This window comes from Pipistrellus kuhlii, unplaced genomic scaffold (genome assembly GCF_014108245.1).
Source record: "Pipistrellus kuhlii isolate mPipKuh1 unplaced genomic scaffold, mPipKuh1.p scaffold_m20_p_8, whole genome shotgun sequence".
In the NCBI taxonomy this organism is placed as follows: Eukaryota; Metazoa; Chordata; class Mammalia; order Chiroptera; family Vespertilionidae; genus Pipistrellus; species Pipistrellus kuhlii.
The window spans coordinates 33,701,079-33,723,885 of NW_023425584.1; the positions used below are offsets into that span (position 1 = coordinate 33,701,079).

General features: G+C 58.7%; 1 protein-coding gene across 2 annotated transcripts in view; it reads left to right on the plus strand.

The window, feature by feature from the left end:
• The window catches only part of UNC5A (unc-5 netrin receptor A), a 55,326-nt gene that overhangs the window by 22,832 nt on the left and 9,687 nt on the right, over window positions 1–22,807 (plus strand). For both annotated transcript variants that reach the window (XM_036425260.2, XM_036425261.2), the window contains exons 2-3: window positions 17,441–17,662; window positions 22,542–22,685. In XM_036425260.2, the coding sequence (XP_036281153.1) occupies window positions 17,441–17,662; window positions 22,542–22,685 (366 nt within the window). The remainder of the gene's footprint in view (window positions 1–17,440; window positions 17,663–22,541; window positions 22,686–22,807) is intronic.

The window sequence follows — 22,807 nt, forward strand, 5'->3', positions numbered from 1 at the left end:
TCTTCTCAGTTTCTTACACTCCAGCCAAAATGGATTCTCAGTTAAGAATATTTTAGTTGCAATATGACAGAAAACTCAACTCAAACAGACATAAATAGTAAGTGGATGTTATTGACTCTTGTAACTGGAAAGCCCAAAGGTATGGCGACTTCCGGCGAGGCTTGATCCACCAGCTTAAGCAATATTGCTCTGGAACTGCTCTCTCTGTGTCTCTGCTCTACCTTCGCTGGTGTTGGCCACATCCTTGGCCCCCTCATGGCAGCCCCTGGCAACTCCATACCCTCCCTGCCTTGGAAATAAAATGACTAAAGCAGCCAAGTCCCTACACCCTCACCCCTTCCCATCATTTAGGGGAGCAAATGCCCTCATTGGCTGGTTCCTATGTCTCTCCCAAATCAATCACCACAGTCAGGACAGGGAATATAGTTGCTTTAAGCCAACCAGGCCCACTCTTGGCACTGGTTGGGATATCATTTTTATCCAACCACACAACTAAATACAATAGGAACAATATGGGGTCCCTAAAGAAATGGGGCTGCTGTTTGGGAGGATGGGAGGGATGAAAGCTGGGGAGAAGTCCACAGATGTTCAAACATTGAGTGCACTGTTTCATTTTCTGCTTCTGAGAATTTGCATCTGCTGCTCCCCTGCCATCCCACCTGCTGATAACCCTGTGCCACCTTCAAAGTCCTTCTCAAATGCTACTGACTTCCCAACACCAGTCCTGCCACTCCCTTCATGTCTATTGCTCTGCTCCCTGCCTCACCTCTCCCTTCTGTCTTCTCACCATTCCCTGACCGCAGGCAGTGAGAGGAGTGGACATGTGTCCCAGGGCACATGTGCAGGAGCTGGGTGATGGATGGATGCTGTCACGTTGACTCAGTGGTGCAGGATAACCACATCGCTGAGCCACAGGCAGGCCAGGAGGGCAGACTGAGGGCTGTCCCTGATGCTCAGGTCCACACAACCTTGGCTGTCCCCACCAACCCCCCTGGAAAGTTCGCACCTGCCCAGTCTGTGGGCAGGGCCAGTCTAAATGTGACAGGAAGACAGAGGATGTGCATGGGGGAGTTGGCTTAACCGGAGAGGGGAGCACTTGGGGAAGCGTCCCTGGGGATCCCAGAGCAGACACTGATGCAGGCAGAACCCTGGGTTCCTCTTCCTGTCTCCTCAATATGTTAACCTTCTTCAGGCCTCTCTGGGATTGGCTAGGGGTGCGGTTGGCAAGAGAGGAAGGACTTGTAAGGAACATGCTGCGTGCTAGAAGAAGGAGGGAAGCAACTCCGAGGCGCTGGAGTGGCAGATGTGAGAAGGTGCAGGGACAGGGGCTGGGCTGTGCGTCGGGAGAGGGCCAGAACCATTACTCATTCCTTCCACCAAGCCTTGCAGCTTCCCTCAGTAGGTAACACTCACAGCAGCACTTCCCTGCTGTGCTTGTGTGTTAACCATGAGTGAGGCTCTGCGAGGGGGCGCCCACATCTCCTGATCTCTCTCTGTTTGAACAGGGATCCTCACCCAGTCCACCAGCCGCTGGTCTGGAGCAGAGTTCATGGTAGCCGGGGGTATGTGAGGGGCAAGTGCAGAGTCTCTGTTCCTCATGGGCCCTTTGGGCACTTCCTGAGGGAGCTAGTGGGCAAAACAAGAGAGAGGCTTCTCCCCACCTTGCCCCAAGCCTCCCTGACGACCATCTTCTAAGTCACTGACCAAGAGGCGTTAGTATGCCCAGACCAACTTCAGGGGAATCTCATCCTGCAGTGAGACACGCGGGACCAGATGACAGGTGACCCCACATGAATGGTCTTGCAAAGATAGGGGTGGAGCTAGGGAGGACGTCCTGCTTCCCCCACTGATGCCCTCCTCCTGGGTGTGCCAGCTGTCCTTGAGCGGCCATGGTAAGGAGGGCTGTGCCCTCTAATCCCCTCACTCTTAGCGTCTGTGCAGGTTTCCTCACCGGAAATCTTCTTCCTCCAGACAGGGTGTCTCAGTCCGTTTGGACTTCTATAACAAAAATGCCACAGACGTGGTAGCTTGTAACAGAAATTTATTTCTCACAGTTCTGGGGGCTGGAAAGCCAAGGCATCTGCAGATTTGGTGCCTGACAAGAGCTGGCTTCCTGGTTCATAGATTGCCGTCTTTCCCCTCTGTCTTCAATGGTGAGAGGGGCGAGGGAGCTCTTTAAGACCTCGTTATAAGGGCACTAATCCCATTCGTGAGGGCTTCACTCTCATGTGCTAATCACCTCCCAAAGGCCCCACCTCCTAATGCTATCATCTTGGGGGTTAGGATTTCAGTGTAGGAGTTGGGAGGGGACACAAACATTCAGCCTGTAGCAGAGGGGATGAATGGCTATGCATTGAATGGATGCAGTGTGGCTTGGTCGTGCATTGGAAGCCATAGCAGGCATGGGAATATCGGGAACCATTCTTGTCTCTTTTACTAAACTTAGAAGCCCTTGGAGTCAGGACAGCATGGTAATGACCTCAAAGCTAAAGCTGCAGGGAGCACCAAATGTCTGCTCTAGTTTATTTCCTTTGAGCCACAGAGCTGTTCAGTGATGCAGGCAATTGCGGGTGCTGCTTGCAGACCAGGATGCACCGGCGTCTGAGGCACTTGATGGGGCACACTGCTTGCCAGAGATGGAGCTGGAACTTAGACTCAGGCCTTCGGTGCCCAGGACAGGGCTCTGCCCACAACCCGAGCCTCATGCAGAGCTGAGTGGCAGCGCAGCTGGAGCCTTAAAACACAGACCCAGGAGCCAGGCTGCTGGCTCTGCCAGGTCAAGTAATGTGACCTCGGGCAGGTTACTTCCTCTCTCTGAGACTCAGTTTGTCATCTGTAAAACGGGAATAAAGAGAATAGATCACTCAAGAAGATGAGAGAATTAAGTGAGATGTTATATACAAAGATATGTAGTGTATGAAACAAAGACAGAATATCTAATCAAACGAAGCACATTCTTATCTTAGGCCCTCGAAATTCCCCTCTTAAGAGAAACAAAGATGTGTCCACCCAAGGCTTGTATGTGAAAGTTTATGGCACCTTTGTAATTACCAAAATCCACAAAGGCATCAGTGATTGGATAAACGGGCTGTGGCACACGCCTGCAGTGAAATACTGTTCAGCAATGAAAAGGCCCAACTCCCAACTCACACAGCGACTTCGTTGGCCCTCAGAGCACGGTGCTAAGTGAAAGAAGCCAGCACAAGACTGCATACTGTACCATTTCATTCCCGTGACATTCTGGAAAAGGCAAAACTGCAGCCACAGAAAGCAGATTAGTGGTTGTTCGAGTTGGGAGAAGGGGTTGATGGCAGAGGGGCTCGGGGGTGTTTTGGGGGGACAGAATTTCTCTATCTTGATTGTGGTCATGGATATATTTGACAAAACTCATCAAACTATAGATTTAAAGGGAGTGAGTTTTATTTCATTTGTAAAAAAAAAAAAAAAAAAAAAAAAAAAAGACAACCCTGATTTTGAAAAGGCAGAGCTGGACACGGCAGACGCTGTGTGCTGGCTGTTGTAGTTGTTCCTGTTAGGGTCATGACCACCCAGCAGAGTCTCTGGGTTGGTCATGTGCTCCATGGCCCTGCCCTGGCTCCCACCTGCCCCCTACTTTGCCAGGGGGGGCATGAAGGGTCTTCTTGGCCCACACAGCTCCCGTGGGTGCGGACTGGAGCACTCAGGGAGGGCACTCAGCTATTTCCTGAGTCTGCTTTCCCTCCTGCTGATCCTGTGAGGCGCTCAGCAACACGTTATCCAGAAAGATGCCACGAGAAATAAAGTTTGTTATGAATTATACTACTTAGGGCTAATTATAGGCACAGAGGACAGGATTATATACAAGCGGGAGGCAGCAGGGAGGCAGAGGGGCCCAGAGGCATGGAAACCAGGTGGAAAGCTGGAGAGAGTTAAGCAAATGAGGCTGTTTGGAGGGGGAAAGCGCTTTTAAAATAAAAGCTGTCGCTGAATCAGGTCCAAGCTAATGGAAGCATCTCAGCAGAGAGATCAGAGGCCTGGCCTTGTCATGTCCTCGAGACGGACTGGGACCCCACGGACACCAGGGAGCACCCTGTGGGGCACATAGGGGATCCCCCTCCCCTGGAATCCCAGGGATGCAGGTGCATGTCTGCACCGAGACCCAGCTTCGCTGTCTCCTTGGGTTTTCCCTGTTCCTGTACAGGGAAGTTTATTTCCACCCACGGAGGTGGGAGTAGAGGCCTGCATGAGCCCAACGTGGGTGGCTACTGACTCTAGCAGGCCGATGAGGGAAAGAGGGAACTTGGTGAACTGTGACACACCTAAAAAGTGTAGCCAGCCAAAACCAGTTTGGCTCAGTGGATAGAGTGTCGGCCTGCAGACTGAAGAGTCCCAGGTTCAATTCTGGTCAAGGGCATGTACCTTGGTTGCGGGCACATCCCCAGTAGGGGATGTGCAAGAGGCAGCTGATCGATGATTCTCTCTCTCATCGGTGTTTCTGGCTCTCTATCCCTCTCTCTTCCTCTCTGAAAAAAAAATCAATAAAATATATATTTTTAAAAAGAGTGTAGCCAGGGTGTGACTCCACCATATCTGTCACCCCATTGATCGCCAGGGTTGATTCAGCGGATCTGACTGGCTAGGCAGGCCTCCCCCTCCTTTCTCGCCGATGTGCATGCGTCCCTCCCAAAGCTGGGGGCCAAGGGTTGAAGAGGACGACCTTCCCCGCAGAGAAGAGGCCTGGTCTTCGGCTGAGAGTGTACAAGAAGCTGTGCTCCCCTGCTAGAACCTCCAAACAAGCTCTCCAGAGTATACCAGCTGTGGCTCAGGGGACCCTGGGCCTGGGGTGGCCCCATCCTCCATTTCTTCAACAGGAGCTGGAAACCACCGTTTGTGTAAACTTCCTGGACTTTAAATGTTGGTTTAAACCTGTGGACCAGCGGTTTTCAGCCTCTGGAAGCCAGCCTGGTCTCTGGTTGTCCCAGCTGGAAGGCAGAGGCCCGAGCAGGGCTGAGGCTCAGCGACTTGCCCAGGACCTGCCCTATGCACCTGCCTGAGCTGTAACCTTGAACCTACTGCGCTGACACCCAGCCTGTGTCTGTCTCCTACGAGTGGGAGAGCTCCTGAGAGAGGGGCCGGGGTTTGCCCTCCTTGACAAATCCAGGCCGCAGCCCAGGGTCTGTCAGGAGAGGCTGAGGACACCAGGTTGAAGGGGCACGGTCCTGGTGGCAGACCCCAGAGGGAGCCGAGGCTGCCGGGGGGTGAACGTGCTGACCTTGAAGTGAGCTGGCTTGTGGGCTGAGCGTGCATCTCACCAGGGGGTGGATGTGGCCCGCTGCGCAAATGTCCTGCCCACCCCACAGGGGCACCCGACTCCCGCTCCCACCCCACCCAGCTGCGCACCGCTCTCGACCTCCCACTCCGTTTGTGCTGCTCTAATGGCAGCGCCCATGTTCTGGCTTTAGGGCAATAAGTCTGCCTTGTCCGTGTCCAGCTACCCTGTTTCCCCAAAAATAAGACAGTGTATTATATTAATTTTTTCTCCCAGAGTTGCGCTAGGTCTTATTTTCAGGGGATGTCTTATCTTTCTATGCGCTAGGTCTTATTTTCGGAGGATGTCCTATTTTCGGGGAAACACGGTAGAATCAGGCTCCAGCTGATTCTCCGCACAGCGGCCGTCTCTGCAGTGGAGGTTCAGAAGAGGGTCAGGGCTGGCCTCCGAGGCTGTGCGTTGTCCCCTGGGCCAAGCAGGACAGCTGGTGTGTGCGGCCCCACACTGACCTGTGAGCCCTCCTCCAGGGGGGGACTCAGCAGCCTTAGCTTCCCTCCATTCATTAAGACCTGTAAACTTCTCATTAATATACTTAAAGTTCATTTTAAAACACAGAGATAATTGATAATAAACCCCCAGTTAATGCCCTTGGTTTACTGTATATAATTTATATCCACTGATAGCGTCTCTCACTCCCAATTACCCATTTAGCTGTGGTGATAGCAGCAGTTCAATCAGACCGATACCAACTTTTATGCATTCCAGCCCAATAGCAATAAATACCCACACAGAGACTCACGGGGCCCTTTTCTTTTTTTTATTAAGATTTAAATATTCATGCAATATTAGTGATTTATTAAGAGCTAATGACACCTTTAAGAGGCTCTAAATCTTCACCCAAAGAGACTCTGGCCCTTCCCTCACCCTTTGCCCCCATCTCTCCTTACTGTCCCCCTGCATATCAGAGAAATGAGCTGCTCTTCCTCAGCCCGGATGACATCACAGCATCACCCACGTTTCCATGGCGATGGCAGGCAGGTGAGGCAGAGGCCAAGGATGAAGGTCAGGCCCAGGGAGGGGCTGGGCATTAGGAGGGCAGAGGCTCCTGCTCCCTCTACATCAGACCACGGGGACGGGACCAAGAGGCCTCTCCCAAGCTCTCATTGACGTTTCTGACTCTCTATCCCTCTCAATTCCTCTCTGTGTAAAAATCAATAAAATATATTAAAAAAAAAAAAAAAAAAAAAAAAAAAGAACAAGAGGGTGTACAGGGATCTGGGGTTCTGGATTCAAGAACCAGGGAGGGCAATGGCTTGCCTCAGGCTGCACAGCAAGGCCGAGGCCACCACTCTTTTCTCTGCTCCGTGTGTTCCCTGTCATCCCTCCTGCCTCCCCCTCCCCAGCTCCCACTTCCTCCAGCCCCCTTTCCTCCACCTGCAAGACCTCAGAGCCCATTAAGGGCAGGAAAGATAATGAACAAACCAGGAAAACATGAAATCAATAACAGGAGGGAAAATATGGCTGCCATTAAGTGAAATAAACAAGCTGGTAATTATTTGGACAGCAGGTAATTAAGGTGGGGTAAGGGCTCATTACTGTCTAGTCCCAGGTACGATGGGCGTGGCCAAACACCCTCTTTCCAACTAGAAGGCCACCGCCAGGCCTGGGCTCCTGCCCACCCAGATTTGTGGGGTCATTGCAGGGGGTCTCCCCTGTGGAGTGACTTTCCTCCTACCACACACACACACCTACCTACCTGTCTCTCTCTCCAGCAGCCTTCTCCTGGGTCAGGATCTGAGGCCCCCTCAAAGGCAGGACAACCCACAGCCTGTCCCCTTCTGACCCCACCACTTCCTCAAGCAACAGCTCTTTCTAAGACCCTCAGGCCTCAGCCCAGGGTGCAGCTTATGCTGACAATTAAATCCCAACACCTGGGGTGATGGACAGGTGGCCCCTCCAGCCTCTGTCCAGATGCCGGGGGACTCCCTCCTGGAGCTGTGATGAAGCGGGTCCCTGGGGAAGAGAAAGGGTGGTGGGATGCTGGCAAGGATGGTGAGAATGGGGGAGGAGGCGGAGACCAGAGTCGTGTTGGAGGGGGACTCCCCGCTTCGCCCGGCTGTGTATGACCCTGATCCTTAGATTTGTAGTCAGAGAAGACCTTGGACATTGTCCAGTCTGGCTTTGGCTTGCCAGCCTGTTTGGTCCACGCAGTGTTTAAATGTTTAAATTAGTTGGCATCATTTTAAACAGTAAGTTTCACATAAAAATGGATTTCCAGCTTCTCGGGAGAGGAAAGTATCTGTCACCTCTCGGCTGGCCTGCCTCTGGTGGCAGCAGTTGGCGGGACTGAGCTGACCCTTCAGGCAGGCACTTTACCCTCCACTTGTTCCAGCCACAGCAGCCCCTGAGGCAGCTGAGTTTGCACCCTGACTTCCTGAGGCCCAGAGAGGACAGTGCCTTGCCCAAGGCCACACCTCCAGGTAAGGCAGAGTGGGTAAGGGCTGGAGCCCCAGTCCCCTGACGCCCAACTGGGGTCTCTGCCCCCTTCCCTCAGGGAGTACGTGCCGTGGGCCAGGTGCTGATGGGGCAGAAAGGATGCAGTGCCCACTCCAGGGCTTTCAAAGACGCGGAGGGGGCACTTCAACTCAACCATAGTCACTGACCCCCAACTTACCAGTCCCTGAGATGGACACTACTGAGAAGAGGTGGCTGGAGCCTGCTGCATGCACTTCAGGGTGCACAGTCTGATGGAGGAGGCAGCCCACCCCCGCTCCCCCAACAAGCCTACATCTGTTAGATAACGGTCTCTCAGCCGCAGAGCCAGAGGAGCATGTGTAGAGGAACCAGGGAGGGCATCTGGAGGAGGTGACACCTTGAGTTATGAATTAACTGGACTGGGGGCCATTGGGAGTGGGCAGGGTACTCTGCAGGTTCAGGGGAAAGTTAGGGTGAAGGGCCCATTGTGCAGGAAGAGGGGATTAGTGGGTGCACCGAGATGGCTGCAAGCTGTGGGTAGGTGCCCAGAAAGGAGGCTGCTGAGTTGAGTTTAGGGAGGGAGTGGGGGGGGGGGGGAACTAACCTTTAACCTATAGTCATTGGAAACCCTTGCAGGGGTTTGAGGTGTAGGATCAGATTTTCTTTCTAGAAATAGCCTATGGTGGCATAGTTGACGATGGCACGGAAGCCAGCAGGTGGTCACAGGAAGGCACGTTGGGGGTGGGGGAGAGGTTCAGTGAGTGGGGGGCTGAGTGACGTGGGTAGCCATGAAATGAGAGAGGAGGGGGTGGGTAGGAGAGGCATGGGGGCGCTGGGCTGCAGTAGTGGTTGGCTGGGGAGGCTGTGAGACGCCCCTTGAGGCTCCTGGGGGGCATGGCCCTGCTGACAGAGCAAACAGGTTTGGAGGAGCTGCTGAGCCCAAGATGGGGGCAGTTGTGAGGTAATAGGGAACGCCCAGAGACAAAGTGTCAGGATGGAGCTCAGCAGAGAGGAGAGCTGAGGCCCTGGTTGGGAGCCATGGAGGCAGCGTGGTGGAGGGGTGGGGGGCAAGGAAGCAAGGTTCCCTGGGAGAGGGAAGCGCCCAGCCAGGTGGCTACATGGCTGAGCAGAGGAGGTGCTGCCATCTGTGGGCTCCCCTGTGGCTCCGGGAAGAGAGGGGTCCACAGGGCCAGCTGCTGAGAATCGGGTCACAGGATGACTAGAGACCAGGGGCTGCTGGGTCACCATCCTGTAAGGGCATCGGCTGTCCCAGCCAAATTTAGCCTGGAGGACAGTGGGCAGTGGTGGCATGCAGTGTGTGTGTAAGGGGCTAGATGTGTGTGCCCGGAAATGGTGAGCGTGATTCAGGGATGCCGTGTGCCCAGGGCTTGCCGGGTGGGGCTGTGGCCCCTGGACACTCCATGGGGCGGAGACTGGAGTCCATCTCGGGCCCAGGTGTGTGGTCTGTGGCTCGCACAGCACCTGGCTTGTTGTGCCCGTCACGTATTGACTGACTGCCGTGCCCTGGTTAGGAGCCCGGGGCCCGGGAGCCAGCCTGCCTGGGCAGGGATCCAGCCCTCACTGCTTTCTCCACCTCCCCATGCCTCCGTGTCATTTTCCAGAAGTTGAAAATTTAAAATAGTTCCTTGGTTCCTAGAATGGTCGTGAGAGTTAAGTAAGACAATCCGGGTAACGTTGGATGGTGGTGAGTGCTGTGAGGAAAACAGACGGTGTGATTGCATGTGAGAGCATGTGCACACGAGCACGTGTGTGAGAACCCCTGCCGGTGTGCATGTGGGCAGTGTCTCCCCATGGCAGGTCACTGTGTGGCCTCCCTCTTGTCTCTGCCTTCGTCCCAGGGCCACAGCTGCCTGCTGTGTGCCTGCCCGGCTGAGCCAGGTTGGTAGCCAGTGCAGCCGCTCCTGGGCCACACCCGGTTCCAGCTCCGGCCAGACTCCCATTAAACCAGTGAGATATGAAATGCCTCCATATCTGGGACAGGGTCTTTAATTAAATTAATTGCCAGCAACAGTGTAAAAATGCTGATGGGTCATAAACGGCAAGTTGGCCGTGCCATTCATCATCCCCGAGGACTTGCTGGGGGCAGGGGTGGGGGAGGGCGTGCTGCCCTGAGGCCACAGGCAGCTCTGCAGCCCCCGGGGCCAGCTGGGGAGAGGGCGATGGAGCTGGGGCGGGGGCACTTGGTCTTAGGGTGCGTGTGAGGAACAGTCACACTGTCCTTACTTAGCTTCTACGTTTACCTGGGGAAGGACATGAATGGAAATGGGGGTGGGGAGGTGCCTGGGGACCTGGTAGGGTGGGGGCGCAGCCTCCAGCTTGGGGCCAGTCTGAGTTACCTTTGCTCCACTGGCAAACTGAGGAATCTGGCCCAGCCTGGCCCTGATTGCTGTGTGTCCTTGAGCAAGTCCTTCCCCTCTCTGAGCCCAGGCTTCTCATTAGGAAGTCAGGAGGTCCGCCCTCCTGCAGGGAGCTGTGCCAGGAGGCCTCCTATGTCTCTTTCCGCTGGGGCTCCACAGGCTCACAGCCTAGTGGTGTGAATGAGCTGGGCCTCACCCACCTGGCTACCTCTGCCAGGTGACAGGTGGAAGAGACCTGCCGTGTTCTCTCTCTCTCTCTCTTTCTCTCTCTCTCTCTCTCACACACACACACACACACACATACACTCCAGAAACCCCACAGCAGCATACACTGCACCAGCAGAAGAGCCCAAAGCAGGAGAAAGCCTTCAGCCTTCCTTCCCCAGTTCTCTCTGGGCTGTGCGACCACATAATTACCTTGGATTCCATTCTATTTAATTGCAGCTTATTAAATTCTAACCAGCCAATTATCAGCCACAATTATAGCTTAATTCCGGGACACAATAGCTATTTTATCGTTTGTTAATCAAATGCTTATTTAGGCCTCAGCTTTATTAACTATTTCTCTGGCCTGAAGCAAGGCCCTGGGGCAGGAAGGGGCCCTGGGAGGAAGTTCGTGGGGCCTGCCCGTAGCGGCACTCACCCCCAGGCATCCCAGTAATTGTGAAGTCTCTGGTGGTTTGGGGGGCTCTGAGCAAGGGCAGAGGTGCGACACCTGGTGTGGCTCTGGGCACAGAGAGGAAGACCCGTATTTGTTCATTCATGCTTCCAGTGCCAGCCCCTGTGCCAGGCTCTGGGCTACAACAATGAAGACAAATGTGGTCCCCATTGCTGTGACCCATTTCAGGGGAAGGGGACACAGACAGGAGCAAGGTGACTTCAGATGGTGGTGAGTGCTTTGAGGAAAACAGACGGGAAAGGGGTGGGGGCACGGCAGTCAGGGGACCCTCTGCCAGGAGGCAGCATTGGAGCGGAGCCGAGAGCTGAGGGATTAGAAGGGATCAGCATCCCTGAAGAGCAGGGACAATGGGAAGAGCAGGTGCAGAGGCCCAGGCCTAGGATCAGCGGAGGGTTTGAGAAACGGGGTCAGGGAGTAAATGGAGTGAGCAGAGGGCAGTGGGGTGGGCAGGCCAGACACTGATCTAGGAGACACCCAGACCCCTGCCCACCCTGTGCCCCCTCTGCCCTCGGTGACTGAAGTCCTGAGCTTCACGAAGGTCCTCGTCTGCAAATTGAGGGCCAAAGGGTCCTGCGTGCAGTGCGCCTGTGCACCGGTGCGGGCAGAGCTGCCCAGCCTGCACCCCGCTCAGTGCGACCGTCTTCCGAGCTGGCGAGGTGGCACTTTCTCCACACGCCCCGGCCCCTGCGTCCTTTGCAGTGCAGCCTGGATGCATGTCTTCCTCGTGGTGCCTGTGTCTGTCCTCGTGGCAGGGTGGACCCCTGGAGCCTGCCGGAGAAGAGGGTGACTTAGGGAGGTGGCTGCTGCTTCTGACACTTTCACACACACATTGCCATGGAAACCAGAGGGCTGTACGCGCATGATGTGAGCACAGGTCAGGAGAGCAGTCCTTCTTTCACAGGGACACCATGGGGGCCGTCACCCCCACCCGGTCACCTTCACCCGCTCACCCCCCTGGCAGGAGAGACTGCATGGACCCCTCTGGGGCGAAGAGCCTGGGCCTGGGCCCGCGGCTGCCCTCCAGGAAGCCCTGCTGTTGGGAGCCACAGGCAGGCGACAGGTGACAAGGGATAGACCAAAGGGAGGAAGAAAGGGGGTAGGACAGGCGGGCACCTCGAGACCCTGGGCAGGGAGCCGTCCTAGCCCACTGGTCCTGGTGCAGGGTGCGCCCCACATGGGGAAACTGAGGCTTGAGAAGCAGGGTCCTGGGTGGAGCAGCTGGCAGGCAGGGCACAGGGTTCGTGTTGATTTGAAGAATTCTGGGACGCACACCCCAGCTTGCTCAGGCCCATGGCATCTGCTCTCACCTCCAGGCAGGTCCATGAGTTGCCTCTTGGAACCTCAGGTTCTTTGTGTGGCCCCCAAGTCTGTCATCCTACTGTTCCTTCACCCCCCAGACGCCCACAGCCGTCTGTCTGTCTGTCTGACAGCAAGCAGGGATTCCTTCTCTGCTTCTCAGAGCCCCTGAGCAACGCTCCCTCAGTATATACTGTCCTGAGTTTGAAAAATAACCCTGAAGCCATCTCAGACCACCAGTGCGGGAGAACGAGAATGCCCCCAACACACACCTGTCTGACCCTGCAGCCCCACCGGCTCCTGCACATCAGCCTCTGCTTCCCGAGTCCAGCACTGGTTTCTGAAATTGACTGGTTGACTGGTTGATTGATTGATTGATTGATTGACTGACTGGAAGATGAGCAGAGCTCGCTCCCAGCCAGATCTGAGTGTGTGTCCTCTACTTCCATCCTCTCTCCTGGTGCCTGGTCTTGGATAGGGTAATGCTGTTCAACATTCATTCAACAAACGCTCACTGGGCACTCACTGTGTCAGGCCATGGCCAGCCTGTAGGGATACGTTAAGGATGGGGGACGACACCATTCAGACCCTGCCCTCAAGGTGCTGACAGATGCAGAAACGGTGACGGTATGATGTGTGAGGTGCTGAGGCAAGTTCTATCAGGGCTTGTGAGGGCTCAGGGGAGGTGTGGCCGGCTCTGTGAGGGGGTCGGGAGGACTCCCTGGGGAAGGGTGTTTGAGCAGGACTTGAAGGGCGAGTGAAGTCACCCAGGCAGATATGGCCTGAATGGGGTGGGCGTGGGCATTTTCTGCAGAAAAGCCAGTGCTGTTAGCGGAAGGGGGAGGGGTCAGAGCTGGGAACAGCATGTCCACAAGCCCTCGAGGAGTTGCAAACAGTCAAGAGGCCTCCCCACAGGACGCACACGGAGGGGGGCCTGGAGGCAAGGCCATGGCCGCTCCGGCCTCCAACACCAGGCGAAGGGCACGGGCGCTGGCCTCTGGCATTCTGCTCTCCCCGCCTGGGCCTAGGAGCACCACACCCGGCCCCACAGGGACCAAACCCACACCTGCCATGGCGGCAGGAGCCTGCGGCTGCTGAGGGGGTTCCATGCTGCACGAGCAGCCAGAAGAGGGTCAGGCTGCTCCGGTCAGGAAGACGGAGGCTGCTGGGCCTCCTGCCCCCTCCCCCAGCGCATGTCAAATCCAGAATGTTCTTGAGGAAGTGGAGTAAGTACGGGCTTGCCACCCCACCGCCTTGCTGTGCCCCTCAGTGTGGGCTGTCAGGAGGGTGGGAGGAGCAGGCGGCGGGCAGGAGCTGGGCATGACTGCTCCGAGAAGCCGCGGTGTGACACCCTGCCCCCAGCCTGCCTCCCCGCTCCCAGGGACCGAGGCCTCACTCAGTAAATACAAGTTCATTAATAGCCTGATTAATCACACCTCATATTTTCATGGTGCCTTTAAAAATAAAACATTCGAAAGCACTTTCACACCCACCCTGGGCCTCAGCTACACGGGCAGGTCTTACCATCCCAGGCTGCAGGTGAGAAAGGGGGCTCAGCCTCGGAGCAGTGGCACGCTGGGGTGTGGCAGGGCAGCCTCGCATGCAGATCCCTCTCCCTGCCCCTGACTCTGCCTGTGGGCAGCTCTGCACCCCTCTGTAGGGGCCTCCCTACAGAACAAGAGTAAAAGGACCACTCGTAGGCAGAGCTTCTGGAGTTCAAGGGAGAAGCAGCGGTGGTCATGCAGTCACTCAGCAAACACGCCATCCGTCTCCAGGCCGGACCTGGGCTCCCTCCCTGCGTGGAGGCAGTGTGCAAATACGTCCATCCTAGTCCTGAACGGGGTGTGCTTCCTGCAGGGAGGTTGCGGGGACAGGGTGGGCACTTGGGCAGGTAACAGAGTGTAGGTCCAGGAAAGCCTCCTGGAGGAGGTGACACATTTGCTGAAACTTGAAGGCAAGTAGGAGTTCCCAGATGTATCAGGTGAGGCAGGCCCACATGGTCCACTCCACTGGTCTCTTACCCTCTCTCTTGGCCCCCAGCCTCCCTACACATAGACACACACACACACACACACACACGTGGTCTTCCCTCGGCCAGCAATGGATCCCAGGATCCTGGCTAGGACCGTTGTTCCCACCCTGAATAGAGCAGCCGGAGCAGGGGTGCCAGTGCCGTCCTGAGCCAGGTGGGGGCCACAGACTAGCCCTGGGGCTCACTAGAAGTGGGGTTCCCCCTTCAGGGCCTGAGCCATCCGCACAGCCCCGTCTGCAATTCCTGGCGACCAAGAGCCCATCAGGACGCTAGTGAGTGAAGGAGATCTTCCATCGGAAATCCGGGGGCCGCGGGGCCACATGCGTGAGGGCGGGAAAGCCGTGGCCGGTGTGGTGGCCGGAGCCTCTGGAGAGCGGGGTGGGACTCGGGAAGCAGCAGGGCCTGAAGAGCCAGCGGGCTCTGCACCTGCCCCCCTGCAGCCCCGTGCACCTGCCCTGGCAGAGCATTTCTTCCACATTTGTCGAAAGGAACGGTGACAGGCACCCCACTCCAAGTCTCCAGTCTCTAACGTGGCCCAGGCAGCCTTGAGTTGGGTGGCAAGGCCAGGGTTGGACGTGTGGTGGGGGGATGGGGGCCTCAGCCACTCGCTTGCTTCTCCCGTGGTGGGAGCTACTGGAGACAGGGCAGAGAGGGCTGGGCAGGATGTGTGGTTTCCTGGGCGAGCGAGGTGGGGACCCCTCTCTCCAGAGCAGTGACCATGGAGTTGGGCCCTGAGGAGAAGGCAGGAAGGAGCTGGTAGAGGAGGAAGGAGGGGCGTGGCAGACGGAGACCACGGCAGAGACCTGGAGGCCATGCCTGGAAGGGATCAGTGGTGTTCCTGCACAGGAGATGTGACTGAGCCGCGACAGAAGGCTCAGAGATACAGCCAAAGGCCCTGGCACCATTCTGAAATGCCCACGGAAGCCAAGCAGATGACAGGCACAGAAGCAAGGCCAGGGCGGGACAACAGAGAGCGGCGGGGACTGAGGAGAACGGGAGCGTTTGCCCTGTTGAAAGGATCACAGGTCGCTTGGCAGTGAGCACGCACTGCTGGTGTGGTCTCTGACAGACAAGCACAGGATTCCTGTCAAAGACAAGTACCCTAGTGGCCTGCACCGTGGAGGGGAGAGACCTCAGGTTCACACTGGGCCTTCCTTCAGACGAGGGGCCTAAGCGGACAGGAAGGCGGCAGGCAGGCGGCAGGTGCTGACCACAAGGGTGAAGGTCACATAGAGGGCTCAGGGGCCAGCGGGGAAGGCAGTTCTGCCCCCCAAGCAGCTTCGGTAGCCCCTAGAGGTCACCCAGTGGGGCCTGAATTCACCCCCACCCATGGCGGTGGAGTGTCCTTGCCGGAGGGCATAGCTGTAACCTAGAGGTGCCCCTTGGGTTCCACCCAATAAAAGTCCCCCCACCGGGGTGGGGAGGGGCGGTCACACCAGTGTGGCATGACGGAGGCCCCGGAGAAGTGAGCTATGTCCCTTATTGGTCACAGTACATTTATTTTTCATTAGCAGTTAAATGTAGACATGAGGGATTGTGCTGGGTTCAGCAGGCGGCTGACGTGAGCAGTGCTTGGCGCCGTGATCGATAGGGAGGCCGGAGGGCCACGCACCCACTCCCCACCCACACCCCCGGCCAGGACCCCTGCCCACCCACCCCCAGCCGGTGGACAGCACAGGCCATCGCGTTGAGTCTCTGCAAGGTGAGGTCCCCGGCAGGCCCTGCCCCTGGGGGCTCCCACCCGCTCTAGAGCCTGTGGCCCCTGTCCCTGCGCCCCCTGCAGGCCCTGCGTGGGATGGGCTGAGACCCTGAGGCTTCCCCAGTAAATGCCAGAGAGGCCCCACTCCCAATCCGTGTCAGAAGCTCGCCATCCAATGCATTCTCCAGGCCGTGCAGCCGGAGCCGGATGCAGCCTACCCTGGCTGAGCTGCTGCCTGGGTCAGGGACTTGCAAGTGGCTACCGAGTGACAGTGAAAAGCAAACGTAATAACAGCAGGGGCACGAGGCTGCTCCAAGGCAGTTTTTGAGTCCAGGGCCTCAGAGTCCTTACCTATTTATAAGCTATCTAAACGACTTCTCCTCTCCGCCTGCATCTCCACCGCCCCCATCTTGAGGGCAAGGCGCCTGCCAGCTCTTGCCTCAGTTTCCTCATCAGCACCCACCCCCGAAGAGCTTGCTGTGAGGGTTCCTGAGCTGAGGGAGATGAACTTGGCCATCACCCGTGCAAAACCCCTGGGCATTGGCAGCAGCCCAATTGCATCCTCAGAACCTAAGGATTGGGCCCACTCTCCCTGTCCTTCAGGTGAGGAAAGAGGCTGGAGGGTTGGGGCTTTCCTGAAGTCACCCCAGATTTCTCAGCCCCTCGGCAGGCATTCCCAGCTCACCCGCCTGGCCCAGGACACCTGTAGGACCGAGCGCAGATCCCCTCCCCCAAATCGCAGTCCTGGAGGGAGGGCCCACTCCCACCTTAGAAAGAGAGGGTCCCTGTGCGGGCAGGAGGCCCCGGGCGGTGTGCTTAGGCTGCCTGTGGGAGGGCAGGGGAGCCCGGAGGCTGACCTGGTGAGGCTCCCGGCTCCACCACGGGCAGACTGGCCTCCGTCGCACAGATGGCGAAACGGCAACTCGCCCAAGGTCACCACAGCAGACAGCAGGATCGGCAGAGGCCCATGTGGGCTGAGTGCGTGCTGGTGGGGACACTGCTGCAGCCCTGAGGGCGCCCGACCGGCAGGGGGGTGTGTGGAGGCTGAGGGTGCCCTCACTCCCTCCTCCCACTCCCCCGGCCCCCGCCCCCTCCGGGCTCTTGCTGGCTTAGCAGCCTGTCACACTGCTGTGGGGTTACCTCTGCCAAAGCCTCAGAGCCAATTACCTGTGTAATTAGCAACAAATGACTTGTGGGATGGTTGTGGTTTTCAGTTAAAATTAGAAGAAAACCCGTATGCAGGTCTCCTTGAAGGATGGGACGTGGCCCCTCCGGCTCCCAGACACGCTCTCCTGGTTCCCGTCCTGTCCCGGGCCACCCCCACCCCAGGGCAGTGGCTGCCTCGCCAGATCCCAGAACTCCTACCAGCGTGGAAACAAGCCCGACTACTGTCACCCTGTCTCATTCTTTTTCTCCACCGTCTTCAGCCGGGGTGGGTGGCTGCTCTTCTCCCAGGTTACAGAGGGGACACTGAGGCAGGCGGGGGCACTGAGCATCAGCCTGCCTTCCTCCTCCCTCAGCCCCAGCAGCCGGCTTCCCACGCCTGGCTCTGCCCCTGAATGGGCAGGGAACACCGGAGGGCCCCGAAAGGCCCGCGGAGGCCTGGCTCACCTTCCACCTTTGCCCTGCTCAGGTGCCCAGCAGAATGCCACGGTGGCCAACCCGGTGCCCGGCGCCAACCCAGAACTGCTCCCCAACTTCCTGGTGGAGCCTGAGGACGTGTACATCGTCAAGAACAAGCCGGTGCTGCTGGTGTGCAAGGCCGTGCCGGCCACGCAGATCTTCTTCAAGTGCAACGGGGAGTGGGTGCGCCAGGTGGACCACGTGATCGAGCGCAGCATGGAGGGGAGCAGCGGTGAGGCGGGAGGGGCGGCGGGCGGGCGGGCCCCGGGAAGGGGGGCCCCCGCTGCAGCCTGCGAGCAGGAGGCCAGGATGTACACGGGACTCCACGCCGAGGGCTTCTGCACGTACACCGGTGCCCGTCCTGGGAGGTCCCCACCGGACCGCACAGCCTGGTGGAGGGTAACAGGGAAGACCCTGAAAACACCCTGGAGCCGTGGAGGAGTGGGTCCCCCCGCTGTGTAAGCCCAGGCACTGCCTGGGTAGCTGTGCCAGCAAAGAACAGGGGTTTGGAGGGGGTGGGTCGCAAATTATTGAAGAACTCGGGGGCCCAACACCTGGTTATTTAGCACCCTTGCTTCCTCCAGTCCTCGGGTGTGTCCTGAGCACCGCTCTGTGCCGGCCTGGTTACTTAATGTTTGCCTTGGTTCGTTTATTCATCCTCTGAGCACTCTCTCTGTGCTGGGGACGCAGCCCGCAGGGAGGGGGCAGCATGGGGACCTCGCAGCGAGGCCGCGGCTGTGGCAGCCAGAGGAGAGCAGGACTGAGGCGGCCTGGGGCGGTGACATGGAAAAGGAGGGGATAGAGCTGGTCAGGGAGAGAACAGGGAAGGGCGTCCCAGCACACAAAGGCTTGGAGGCAGTGGGCAGTGTGCAAGTCGGGGTCAGCAGGAAAAGTGGGGTTGTGCACAGGGGGCAGCGGTGTCATCCGGTAGCCTCACCCATTGGGTGCTGGCAGGTCACAGTCCCATGGGATTTCCAGCTGCCATTAACGTGGACAGAGCTATGGGCGACACGTGGGGGCCAGTGCGGTGGGGGGGGGGGGGAGGCTGAAGTGAGGGGCAGATCCAGAGATGCTGAGGAGAGAGCCAGGGAACTTGGCTGAGCCGTGGAGAGAGGGGGTCCAGGCCGGAAGCAGGCCGGAGAAGTGCCCCTCTGTAGGAGACCTCACACCCTGCTTCCAGCCTGGCCTTCGGTTGCTGGTGGGCAATGAGCAGGCCGGCGGGGCTGACCACAGCCTCTCCTGCTCACTCACCTCCCCCAGGGCAGCTCCTCTCCCCTCCCTTTGGGGCGGTGCTTTGTGGTGCGCTCAGGCTGAGTCCTCCTTACCTCAGGGGCCTGAGCCACTCTGAGACAGCACACACTCCCTGTGGGGTACGGCCACGTGTGAGGTCAGAGTGGCAGAGCAGCTGGGGGAAGGAGGCTGTGCCCAGGATAATTCACGCTGATGCCCAGGCAGGCAGGGGGCCGCGGGCCCATAGAAGTGACCCCCGCTCCAGGCAGGAGCCGCTGGGTGACCAGGAGGAGCACCATCCAAGCTTCATTTAGGACCCACCTGGAGCCAGCATTTCCCAGGCCAAGGACCAAGAATGGCGGGCTGGCAGTGGGGCCAGAGTGGGGCGGGAGAAGTGGGCTGTGGCTAGACTGGCACTGCGGGAAGTTGGTGCTGGGCGGAGCCAGGCCAGAGGGAGGCAATTCCTGCCCAGAGGACAGAAGGCCCTCACAGTGCTCCGCCCGGGTGTAGGCTGAGTGTGATCCAGTCCTCCCAGCCTGTCGGGTGGAGATGGGATGGAGGCCTTGGCTCTGGCTCCTGCAGGCCCCCCACAGGCCCACAGACGCACACCCCATCCTCCCAGGGTCAGCGGGGCTGGCCTTCTTCCCCGCAAGCCTCTGCACCCCCAGCCCAGCGGGTCCTGCCCAGGCCTCTGAGCCCGGCAGTGCCCCGGCCCATGGGCGCCTGCAGCGGGCAGCTTTCTTCCTTCAGTCCGGCGTTACCTGAGCACCCGCGCTGTGCCGGGCCTGGATTGGTGCTGGGACGTCGGCCTCAGGGGAGGGGATGGAGAAGGTCTGTGATCTCTGTGGCCCGAGAGCCCCTGGCGCCGTCAGCACCGCCCAGAGCCAGAGCCAGGGCCTCGGCTCACGGTCCCCGCAGTGGTGCCAGAACCCTCCTGCCCACATTGTCCCCCGGGGAGAGTCTGCCTTCCCTAGGGCACGCCCCTCTCTGAGCCTCAGTTTCCTCACCTGTAAACGGGGGTGAGGAGGGCCCCTTGCACGCTGGGGGGCAGCCATGAATCTCGCACACCCGGTCAGAGCCCGGCTTCGGGCCTTTCCTCCCCACGGCGGGCCCGGGGCCTGCGCCGCGTCTGCGTGAGTCCTCCCACTGCTGCGGCAGGGCCCCAGGGAGAGGACAGGCGAGGAGAGGAAGCCACCGCCAGAGGCCTGCCTTTCCTCGGCCTTGAGGGTCTGTCCTAGGACCCTGGAAGGCCCAGGCAGCCCCTGTGCTCCCAGCCTCCCCGCTTTGTCTCCTGCTGTCACGAGGTCTGGAATCCATGGCTTAGCTGAGACCCAGGCCCAGCACACAGGCTGAGGGCCCCCAGCCCACAGCCCCCAACTGACTCTGCTGGCCTTGCCCCTTCCAGCCAGCCAGAGCAGCAGAGCTCATGGCACAGGTCCCACCCCTCACCCCCAGGACCCTCCCCTGCCCTGAGCATCTGACCTCAGGTCTTCCATGGGCAGCACATCTGAACTGTCATTGATCTTGTTGATTTCTCAACGCAGAGCCATTGAGTGCTCTGAAGCTCACCAACTCATGCCGGGACACCCTGCAGGCCACAGAGCAGACCCTGACCCAGAACATTCTATGCTCAGGCAGGGAGGGCAGTGATCAGAGGTCAGCCCAGATCTGCAGCCACACCCATTCCCGTGTGGGGCTGAGGTGGCTGGGCGAACACCCAGGACAGGAGAGAGCACCCTGTTCCCCCCTCACTTGCCCCCCTCCCCAATTCAGGAGACCAGGGTTAGGAACCAAAGCCGGAAAGCCCTCACCCCAGCCCTGCTGATGCTGGGAAAGCCTGTAATGTTTGAAGCCAAGCGTTGGAGTCCAGTTTGGGGGTGTAATTTACTGTTACATAAACTGAACGGTTATTAGACACAGATTGGCGAGAACCTGAGCCCAAACTTGGCCTCAGAATCCCGACCCCCACCTTGCCAATCCTCTGCTTCCCATAAATACTCAGCCCACTCTCCCCCCCTCCCCCCGTCTCCCCACACTCCCCCGTCTCCCCACATGCCCCCTGCTCGCACCCCACACGCTCCTGGGCCCCGTCCCTCCCCGAGGCTGGCATCTGCTCACAGTTACCAGGCGGGTGCAGACAGACTTGCAGGGACCGGGCACAGCCCTCGCCTCCCGGACTGGTCGGGGCGAGCCTGAGTCTCCCCTTGGGCCCAGCGCCCTCCTGGAGCTGTGGGGTTGCAGGGCGCTGCCTGGAAGTGGGACACAGAGGACAAACTTGGCCTCGTCTATGGCAGCAGGAAGGAGCCGAGGAGGTGGCGGGACAGGAGTGGGAGGAGGCGGGGAGAGAAATAGGCAGGCTTAAATTTAGTGCCGTTCTCCCAGGCTGGCTTGCGGGCGGTGCGTGAGCTCCCCCACCCGCTGCGGGCTGGCGTGGCCCGCCCCTAGACCTGTCTGCCCGGAGAGAAAAACTCCCAGCTCAGAATGTTCTGGAGGTCTGCGCCCTGAGTGTGCGCATGGCTTCTACTGAGATGCTTCAAGACTTGGTGTGCCTGACAGGTGGCTGGTGTCCAGGGCGGCCCCTCACCCCCCCCTCCACACACACACACACACACACACACACCCGTACACAGACCTCTGTCCTCAGCCCTCACCACACACCCCCAGAGAACCCCCGAGAATGACCTCAGGCAGAGGCGACACCGTCCCCCAGGCTCCTGTGAGAACTAGCCAGAGGCAGGGCCAGTGATAGGACCGAGGGGGGAGCGGCGGGCTCGTGAGGAGGGTGTGGGCAGGGGTCAGGGAGACACGAGACGCGGTTAGAGAAATTAAGAGAGAAAACAGCCTCCCTGCTCAGCTGGACGGCTGCTCCTCCCCCCGCAATGCGGCCCTAATTGAATTTCTCTGTTAACAATGGAAACACATTGCTGCCCGGCCTCTCTCCCTCTTTCTGATAAGCCGCTGACCCGAGGGAAATTGGGGTCAGAAGGAGGAGAAATTGGAAGCAAACAGTCTTTTCTCACTCCTGGGACATTGGTTTTGGCCCAGCGCCAGGACGCTGAGGAGGGCTGCTGCCCCCTCTTCTGGGTCCTCAGAAGGTCTGGGCCCTCCTCGTACCCCCACTCCCTGGTGTGGCCGAGGACAGGGCTGCGTCCGTTCTAGAGAGAGGTCCTCAGCTCAGCAGGTGCAGAGCAGGCCCCGACCCCCACCCCAGGCAGCCTCCCCCTGGGGGCCACCCCTCCCCCTTGCGGACACTTCTCCCTGTGGCCGGGGTCTCCCAGCCCACCCACGGTGTCTACAGGACACCCTCAACATGCTTGGATCCCGATAGCCTTGAGCCTGTTCTGTCTGTTGCCCATCGTGGGAGCAGTGCGGTCCAGGCTGGGATGGATGGTGGGATGTGCGGGAGATAACAGCCAGCACGTGGGAATGGCTTGCTGAGCCCAGGGGTCTATTATCATACTAGGCAATGGGTGCAATTATGCTGTTAATAGCTGCTATTACGTTATCACATGTCAGGATCCACCTGCTAACCCCCAGGGAGCCCCGCCAGATACTCCCTCACCCTTTTACTCACAAGGCCCTCGGGCTGGCCAGCCTGCCACACCCCTTCTTCCCAGGGTCCTGGGAGGCCAGCCCTGCTGCCAGCGCCCTGCCAGGGGCATTTCTGTGAGTGACTCCGGAGACGGGCCCTTGGGTGATGGAGGACAAAGAACGGAAACGCTGAGAACCTGCTGCTGGCTTTCAGGGCACATACACACTGAGCTCCCGTGAGCCCCCGGGGTTCCCTCCAGGTTGAGAGTTGCCCCGCTGACCGCTCTGGCCTGGAACAGGGAGGCTCGGTGTGGCCCTGGGCCCTGGCTACCCACACCTCCCGTCCCCAGGCCTGCCCGCCATGGAGGTCCGCATCAACGTCTCAAGGCAGCAGGTGGAGAAGGTGTTCGGGCTGGAGGAGTACTGGTGCCAGTGCGTGGCCTGGAGCTCCTCGGGCACCACCAAGAGCCAGAAGGCCTACATCCGAATAGCTTGTGAGTGCAGGGCCCTGCCCTCAGGTGGGGGTGGCCCACGGGTGTCCCAGGGGAGGGGGTCCTGTCAGAAAGCCTCCGGTCCTGCCTTGATGGGAGGAAGGGCCACCCCAGAACCACGGGCC